At 41.3% G+C, this 9,733-nt stretch overlaps 1 protein-coding gene and 2 pseudogenes across 2 annotated transcripts in view; all 3 read left to right on the plus strand.

Annotated features, from left to right (window-relative positions):
* LOC102869418 (vesicle-associated membrane protein 7-like) overlaps positions 1 to 9,733 on the plus strand; it is a 47,429-nt gene that overhangs the window by 36,699 nt on the left and 997 nt on the right. For both annotated transcript variants that reach the window (XM_006899959.1, XM_006899960.1), the window contains one exon: positions 9,485 to 9,577. In XM_006899959.1, the coding sequence (XP_006900021.1) occupies positions 9,485 to 9,577 (93 nt within the window). The remainder of the gene's footprint in view (positions 1 to 9,484; positions 9,578 to 9,733) is intronic.
* Positions 1,598 to 2,593, plus strand: LOC102869021 (annotated as a pseudogene).
* On the plus strand, positions 4,277 to 5,168 carry LOC102872133 (annotated as a pseudogene).

Here is a 9,733-nt window from a genome sequence, read left to right on the forward strand (position 1 = left end):
GTCCCTCTCCAAAGACCTGTCTCTCCTTACAACATAACATGTCCAAAGTATGTCAGGCGAAACCCCAGAATCCTTGCCGCCAAGGAGCAGCCTGGTTTAACCCTCTCTAGGATGAATCTATTTGTTTTCTTGGCAGTCCATGGTACATTCAGTACTCTTCTCCAGCACCACAGCTCAAAGGCATCCATTCTCCTTCTATCATCCCTAGTCATTGTCCAACTCTCTGATGCATAACAAGTGATTGCAAATTTCCACACTCTGTTGGATCACCTTTCTTGGGATTGGAAATAAATGTGGATCTCTTCCAGTTAGTCAACCAAGTAGCTTTCTTCCAGATTGCCTCGCACAGACTGGTGAGCACATCCCGGGCTTCATCTGTTTTTTGAAACTCAAACCATAATAGTCTGCTCTTAAGTACTTAGTAGTCTGCAACTTCATAGTTGTGTAACTGTAGATAGAAACTCTGGTGTCGTTAGTGGGAAGTAATTGTGCTGGCGACATTGTTTGAATCTACTATCTGTTCTGCAGAGAAACATGGGCATTTTCCTCAAATGTGATTTACTGCCTCCAAAAAGCTACTGGAGGGTCACTTATGAGTCAGTTCTGACTTACCTCTCTGTGCCTCACATGTCTGCTCATAAAATGGAGATGAATGCCTCACAGTGTTGTGAGGATTAAATCATGTAATCCATGCAAAGTGTCTAACATTTAGTGTTGTACATAATGTAAGCTATTTAGATATTTATTTTAATGTAATTTTTATAAACAACATCCACTAAGATGTTTTAGGATGAACAGAATACTGGATGTTTATTATTCAATAGTTTGATTGTTTTGGGAGGTTTTTTGCACTAAACATGGGTTCTAGTACTCACTTCATTACTTAATCCCTGAAAATTACACTACTTTATAGTCTATTTTTGTCTAGAAGCCTCATTGAAACTTCTCCAACATAGGTCGTTGACCCCACTGGTATTTGAAATGTGGGTGGCATGGTATTCAGCATCACAACATGCAATGCACCACAGTCCAGTAAACTGACAGATGAGTAGTGGGTTCTTTAGAGAAGTAAAACCTGTGTAGTGTATATATGTGTGTGTATAGTCGAGTCAGAACTGACAGATAGCCAACCCTCCAGTGGGTTTGCAGAGGCTATGAATTACATAGGAGGAGAAGATTGCCTGTCTTTCTCCAACGGAGCAACTGGTGGATTTGAACTGTGTGCCTTGGTGTTGGCAGGACAACTCTTTATCACTGGGCCACTGGAGCTTGTTCTCTCTATATAAATATCACACAAAAGTAAAATTTTCCTGAGGATTATTAAAAACTGGAGATGCAGATCAAAGCAATCATGAGATATCATCTCACCCCAACAACAAAAGCAAAGGTTGGCAAGGTTGTGGAGAGATTGGAACTCTTATGCATTGCTGGTTGGAATGCAGTGGTACAGTCACAATGGAAAGTGGTCTGGTGCTTTCTTAAAAAGTTGGAAATAGGAGTCCTGGAGTTGCAGCTTCAAGAGTCAGGATTTCACCACCTCGCCCTGCCGAAGCCTGCCCAACATGCATTCCCAGTTCCTTCCTCATCCACATCTGGTATGGCTACTCTCAAGAATCACCCGATTTAGAATCTTTTTAAGGAAAAACAGACACACACACACCCCCACCCCAGGTATAAGATTACAATTTTGGGGATTGGTGCTCTTGTCATGGCATGTGCCATTGGTATTTTAATGAAGGACTTGGCAGATAAACTTGCACTTGTTGATGTCATGGAAGACAAATTAAAGGGAGAGATGATGGATCTCCAACGTGGCAGCCTTTTTCTTACAACACCAAAAATTGTGTCTGGCAAAGACTACAATGTAACTGCAAATTCCAAGCTGATTATTATCACAGTGGGAGCACGTCAGCAGGAGGGGGAAAGCCGTCTCAGTTTGGTCCAGTGTAATGTGAACATCTTTAAATTCATCTAATGTTGTCAAGTACAGCCCAAACTGCAAGCTGCTTGTTGTTTCTAATCCAGTGGATCTCCTTACCTATGTGGCTTGGAAGATCAGTGGCTTTCCCAAAAACTGTGTTATTGGCAGTGGATGCAATCTGGATTCAGCGAGGTTCCGTTACCTAATGGGGGAGAGGCTGGGAGTTCACGCATTGAGCTGTCATTGCTGGGTCCTTGGAGAGCATGGAGACTCTAGTGTGCCTGTATGGAGTGGAGTGAATGTGGCTGGTGTCTCTCTGAAAAATCTGCATCCTGAATTAGGTACTGATTCAGATAAGGAACAGTGGACCACAAACAAGTGGCTAACAGTGCTTATGAGGTGATCCAACTGAAAGGCTCTACCTCCTGGGCCATTGGACTGTCTGTGGCAGATCTGGCAGAAAGTATAATGAAGAATCTTAGGCGGGTACATCCAATTTCCACCATGATGAAGGGTCCTTATGGAATTAAAGATGATGTCTTCCTTAGTGTTCCTTGCATCTTGGGGCGGAATGGAATCTCAGATGTTGTAAAGGTGACACTGACACCTGAGGAAGAGGCCCGTTTGAAGAAGAGTGCAGATATGCTTTGGGGAAGCCAAAAAGAGCTGTAGTTTTAAAGTCTTCTGTTGTACCACGTCACTGTCTAGGCTACAAAAGGATTTTAGTTGGAGGTTGTGCATCTTGTCCTTTTTATCCAGTCTGTGATTAAAGCAGTAAAATACAACGTAGGAAAAACATCTGTTTCCTAAAGGTAGACAAAGGAATGGTCCATAAAACCCTACAGCTGTGTCCTGATGGTGGTACCTACCTTGTGTAGTTCTAAACTGGTTAGTAGAAAAGAATCCCACCACATTTCAGACACCACTGCCAGTGTTGCACATGCTGCCGCTGCCCTTCAAACTAGAATGTTTACTCTGTGTTAAATAACTTTGGCCTAGTGTAACAAGTTTTTTTCTAGTTACATTCTGTGCTCTAATGTACAAATCCAGTATTGCATGTCTTGTACATTATTGTTCTAAAGGATCTTATTTTGTGTACTATATTTATCAGAGTCATGTATAATGCAACTCTGATAATGTGATGTAAAATGTAAAGATCTACTTAGAAGCATTGCAACAGTCTATCATGCCAACTAAAACACCAAATAAACCATGAACAGTGGAAAAAAAAGTTGGACATAGAAATACCATTTGACCCAGCAATTCCACTGGGGATAAACCCTAAAGAAACCAGAGACACAACTCAAACAGATGTATGCACACCCATGTTTATTGCTGTTTTATTCACAATAGCAAATATATGAAGCAATGCAAGTACCCATCAACAAACCAATGGATAGTAAAACTAGGGAACATTCACACAATGGAATATTACACAGCACTGAAACACCGTGAACTTGTAAAATATTACACAACATAGGAGAGTGTGGAGGACATCATGCTGAGTGGAATATCTCCATTACAAAAGGATAAACACTGCATAACACCACTGTTATAAAATAGGACAGACATGGGGGAGTGTTGGGGAGAGAATGGGAAAAGAGTGGCTAGATAATGAACACTGCATTGGAAAAGATGAGAGGAAGAATTGTCTGAAAGCAGTATATGATTAGGCATCATATGTATGACAAGAATCTGAAACAAAGGGTGCATATTGGAGTGGGTTAGGAGAGGGGAAATGAAAATCATCAACAATGAAAAAAAATTATATCATAAAAAGCAGACAGGTAGTGAGCCTTTTGTGGAGGCAGCATCTATGCAGACGGGGCCACCAATGCTCACTCCATGACCTGGACAGGAAGGCCCATGCACTGCAGAGGTGGCAGCTGATGCCAGACCACCGTAACCCCAATTTTGGATTTATGGTTTGGGGGGAGAAGCCTGGATTTAAGTGCCAATTATCTTGGGGGGGACACCTAATGCCACATTGTGGCAAATATCCTATAATGTCAAGTATGAAGACATTTATGAGGACTGTCAGGACTGGAACAGCAATGGGAACCCACACCTCTAGCACCTCTTCTCCACCAGACAGCACCTGTACAGCTCCACGCAACACAGCTCCTCTCACATGAGGTCTCGGAATGCCAGTCACCCCCTTACTTCCTGTCTCTCTACCAGAAGCTGGCTTACTCACAGTTGAATGACACCTACTCTCACCTAGGAGAAGCCTACACCTCTACTATCAACCCACTACACCAGTTGGTGCCAAAGAACAGTCAGCAGCTCTTGGGGCTGCCAGCACCTCTTGGGGCTAGAGGCTGGGCCTACAGGGGGGCCTACCTCTGCTCCGACCTATTGCTGTCTCATGCACACCTGGACACGCCTGGCCTGGCAGAGAACTTTGGAAGCCAAGACATGTCACATCCAATGGAGAAAGTGCAGAATGTCTAGGTGCAGCATTTGCTTTTGGACAATTAGACTGTCAGTCACATTAGTCCTATTTCTGTGGCCAAGAACCCCTTGAGTTTCCCCTACCAGAAGGAGCTGTTGAGGGCCCTGATGAATCTCAGCAAAGTCTTCTGCTCCATCCTGGGAAAGCTGTTCCTGCTCAGCTTCTTCTTGAAATATGGAGTGACAATTGCTGAAGTACAACAAAGCCTGAATGCTTAAACGCCTCATTACTGAGGGTGTTCTGAGGAGAGCCAAGTCAAAGAATGGGGGCCAGTTACTGCTAGAGAAGCTGGACAAGATTAGGTTGAATCTTCAAGCAGGCTGCCGTAAAGCTACCTATGTGACTCTCTACCATCCATCACAGAAGGTGAAGCTGTTCATTTGGCACAACACTTTGCTTATGTCCATGAAGCTGAGTTTCCTGGCAAACTTGTAGGTAAGCACTTGATGAGACCACATCTAGGAGGATGGAATGAGGTGTTAGCACAGAAGAACATGCTGCTGGCCACCCAGCAAGTGTGTAAGAAATTCACAGACCACCTCAGTCAGGACTGAACACCCAAGAGTAACAACCAGCCCACCTGTCTTGGAAGCCAACTTACAGAACTACCTGTCTGATTCCAGCCTCATCAAGGACAGATTCAGGAGCCAGGTCATCTGTGCCACTATATCCATGGCCCAGAACTAAATAAAAGAAGCTTCAATCCTAATAAACAAATCATACATGAACCTCAGAGAGCAGAGCTTACTAAGTGGTGTTTGCCACATCTGCAACTTTCCCTTTAGCCTTTGAGTTTTCAGAAACTTTAGAAATAGCCTGCTGAAGAGGTATTTTTCTCTGTAAGACTGATAGCATTAACTTCAAACAGAACACTGTGAAAGGACACACATTTTGTTTGCTGCTTAATTGTTCCCAAGTCCCCTTGGTGACTGTGTGATAGGAAATGATGTTGGCTGTACAGATTTTATTTATGGCTACTTTATTTTTTTTTAATCTATGGGTAATTTAAGGAGGTCTATATATCCTAGTAGTGAACTTCTTAAGACTTCTTTTTCTAGAAGTGGGATTCTATTTTAAAGTACCTGCTTTTAAAAGGTGATAGGTGAATCTTTAATACATCTTTAAAAGATTTTATACACATCTACAACCAGGAGAGGATAAAGTAGAGAAATGGAACCTTCTAAGAATCAAATCCCTATGCACATCCAAAAACTCCAGTAGGGTAAAAAGGGAAGCCACAGATTGGGGAAAAATATTTGGTGATGACATGTCAGACTAGCGACTTATATCTACAATTTTTAAAGTACTTGAGCACCACAACAAGATAAAGGTAAATAATCCAATAGAAAAATGGGCACAGGATATGAACAGGCACTTCACCGAAGACGACATTCAGATGGCTAACAAGCACATGAAGAAATGTTCAAAATCCCTCACTCTAGGAGAGATGCAAATCAAGACAACTATGAGACATCATCTCACCCCAGTAAGAATAGCAAAACTTAACAGAACAGCAAGTAACAAATGCTGGCAAGGTTGTGGAGAAACAGCAACCCTTATTCACTGTTGGTGGGAATGTAAAATGGTGCAACCATTATGGAAGGCTGTGTGGCGCTTTCTCAAAAAGTTGCAAATAGAAATACCATTTGACCCAGCAATTCCTGTGCTGAGAATTTACCCTAAAGAAACCATAACCGCCACCCAAGCAGATATACGCACACCTATGTGTATTGCAGCTTTGTTCGCAATAGCAAAGAGCTGAAAACAACCCAAGTGCACATCAACAAACGAATGGATAGAGAAGCTGTAGTATATTCACACAGTGGAATACTATGCAGCATTGAAAAACAAAGAACTCTTGAAATATTATGCAAAATTGAGGACCCTGGAGGACATGATGCTGAGTGAAATAGCTCAGTCATAAAAGGACAAATATTGCATAGGGCCTCTGTTGCAAAACAGGATTGATGTCGGGGTTGAGGAAAGACAGAGAAGGAAGCAGATGAGGGAGAGAACTGCTTAAAAGGGATATATGATTAGTTATTATTGTCATGACAGGAGTCCAGAATGAAGGCTGCACAGTGGTGTGGACTTGGGGGGAGGGATTGCATAACAATGAAGGAGTTTTTCTTTTCAAGGAAAAGAGTGATTTTGCGAGAGTGGGTGCGCAGGGAGAAAAGTGCAACAATGAATGGCTGGAAACCCTAAAAAAAACCATTTTATTCACATGTGCATAAGGTATTAAGAATTAAGAGGGTACAGAGAGTTCCATTCCTGACATGGAAGATTCCATTAAGTTGAAGCTATTGGTTCATGAACCTGTGGCTTTTATCTCTTTCCTATTGAGCCAAAGTCTTGCAGTGACTGTGTGGGATGATGTGTGTGTATGAATGGCAGGTTTGGAACTAGACTCTGACTGTAAATGTTAACCAAAGAATCACTGTGTATATGATATCTGTATAAGAGTATTGAGAAAAGCTGAAAAAATATTTTTTAAATGTTTTTATTTTGTGTGTGTGTGTGTGTGTGTGTGTGTGTGTTCTGTGAAATCGGATCTGACTGGTACAGGAGGAGATTGCCCCTCCGTCTCCAGCAGAGCATCTGGTGGATTTGAACTGCATAGCTCTAGGATTGCAGTGCAGCTTCTTGCCACAGGGCCACCAGAGGTCCCTTGAAAAAAATATGAAAAAAATTACCAAAACAGTACATTAAGAGGGAATGGCCAGAAATTCAGGTTAGATTTAGAAGAGGCCAATAAACAAGGAATGCATTGCTGATGTCAGGCTGAAAGTAGAAAATAGCAGAAACATGTTTACTTGTGTTTTATTAACTATGGGAGGCAGTTAATTGTTAGATCATAACGAATTATGGATAGCATTGAGAAGAATGGAAATCCCAGAACACTGTATTGTTCTCTCCTGGCATAGGCTATAGACACCTACTAACCCGCACCTCTCTTGGTAGTGTGAATCTCCCAGCAGCACTTTGGTTAAGATTGACAATCTCCTCCCATGCCATTTATAGCCTCTTAAAATCCTCTGGGAAATTAGCTATAAGTGAGTTCTCAGTAGAATATAGTACATTTGAATTTTTATTGTGCTCAGGTGGACCATGTACATAGACCAAGAATCAGTTGTTTAAACATAACAGTGGAATACTGCATAGCTGTGAATCAGGAAAGGTGTTCTGGTTTGCTTTGTTGTTGATTTGGGGTTTTCTTACCTTTTACTTCAAGAAAATGGTTTCTGCATTTGTGTGAACTGTCAAGTCCCAAATCTGTGGGTCAGAGAGTAGGTTTCTGCCAGCTCACATGGTTGTAGGGGTTGGTGAATCCAAAATTTCCAGGCCTGGTAGTTGGTCAGAGACTTCTGCAGACACTTATTTCCGTTAATCCAGAGAATCATAGCCTAGGCAAGGTAACACATAACATGTCCACGGAATCAACTGTATTAATAGCAGAACAGAACATGACCAGCTCTATTGAAGCCCACATCCTACACTACAAGTGTAACCACTGTACTGACTCCTCACAATCATATTAATGAAAGTATGGAATTTTATCTATTTGCATCAAGCTTTTTTACTCCTTTTTAGTTTGTGAGATCCATCTGCATTCTTGCTTATAAGAGATCTCTGTCAGAGACTTCTCCAAAGTGCTAAAAAGCAACGATGTCAGTCTAGAGACTAAGGTGCACTTGATCCAGGACATGGCCTTCACAGTTACTTGCTATGCATCAGAGATCTGGACAGTGACTAAGGATGGCCGAAGAAGAATCGATGATTTTGAGTTGTGGTGTTGAAGAAGAGTCTTGCACATACCATGGACTGCCAGGAGAACAAACAGGTCTGTCTTGGAGAGGGTGAAATTAAGTTTCTCCTTGAAGTCAAGGATTTTGAAACTTTTTCTCACATATGTTGAGCATGTTGCAGGAAGGACTAATCCTTGACAAGGACATCATGCTTGGAAGGGTGGAGGGACAGTGCAGGAGTGGATGACCCTCGATGAAATGGACTGACACGGTGACTCTGGTAATGGGGATTTGTGTGTCAGTCAGTGAGACTGGCTCATGATAGGGCAGGCTTCAGAGCTGTTGTACATAGAATCACTATAGGTTACAGGCGACTCATAACAACAGTTTATTCTTAGTGCTCTGTAAAGCATTCCATTATGTGAATATTTCACAGTTTGTTTATACTGTACAATAGATGAGTATTTGGGTAGTTTTAGTTCTGAATTATGATGAATACTTCTTTCATTAACATTTTTTATGTCTTTTGGTGAATTGTCTATGCATTTCTATCCCATAGACCTGATAGTGAAATTACTGACCTATTAAGGGAGTTTGTCTATTTTAAACTGTTTGTGTCTTTGTAGGAATGATTCAGTAGATAATGAGAAATTTATGATACAGTATAAAATGGATGACTTAAGGGGTAATGTTCTATGGTATTCATGCAAATAAGTACATTTCTTCATGTAGAAATTAAACACATCTATATTGTTCTGAATCCCACAAATATATTGGATACAACAGGTGTATTTATTTCTAACCAGGTATTTTAGAAGGAGCCTTTCCTACTGAAAGTGTGAAAACAGCTCCATTTGCAGGCAGGGAACTCTGGAGTGTGTAGGGGTTGCAATGCTAACCCAAAAGCCACTCCTCTCTAGAGGTTTATATCCCCCAGCAGCTCCCCAGGAGAAAAATGAGCAGTCTCCTCCTATGCTATTTACAACCTTGGAAACCCAGTGGGGGATTAGCTGTGAGTCAGTTCTGTCTCAATGGTATGCGAGAGAACTGGTAGAAGAAAGTACTTCTGGTGTTTAGCATCAGGAGGATTACCACAGTAGAGGAGAGAGAAAAAAGAAGGGGGGCAGCCCTTCCAATGGACTTAGTAGTACTTGAAACAGGTTGGAAAGAGTTTAGCTTTCAACAATTTGTAGTTATGAATGGCCAGTTTCTACTGTCCTCTACTGAAGAGAGGACAGGAACAAAGACCATTAGTTTTTAAAAAGAATTCATGAAATTGCAATTTAGCAGACTGTTACTGTAAATAAATCCTGTAGTCAGTGTCGAGGATCAACAACAACATATTCTTTTCTTTTCTAGTCTGTCACCTTCAAAACTACCAGCAGAAATCTTGCACGAGCCATGTGTATGAAGAATCTTAAGCTAACTATCATCATCATCATTGTATCAATTGTAAGTTTTTGCCTTTTATTTTATCCCTCTTTGAAAAATAGCTACTAATCTCATTGATTAGTGCTATAAAGTGAACTTTTAATGATAAAACAAATGGCTTACCTTTTGAAGTCACTATCAAATATCTATTTAAACTCAACAATTGGTTATATATAT

This window comes from Elephantulus edwardii, unplaced genomic scaffold (genome assembly GCF_000299155.1).
Source record: "Elephantulus edwardii isolate Elephantulus edwardi_28Jun2011 unplaced genomic scaffold, EleEdw1.0 scaffold00269, whole genome shotgun sequence".
Lineage (NCBI taxonomy): Eukaryota > Metazoa > Chordata > Mammalia > Macroscelidea > Macroscelididae > Elephantulus > Elephantulus edwardii.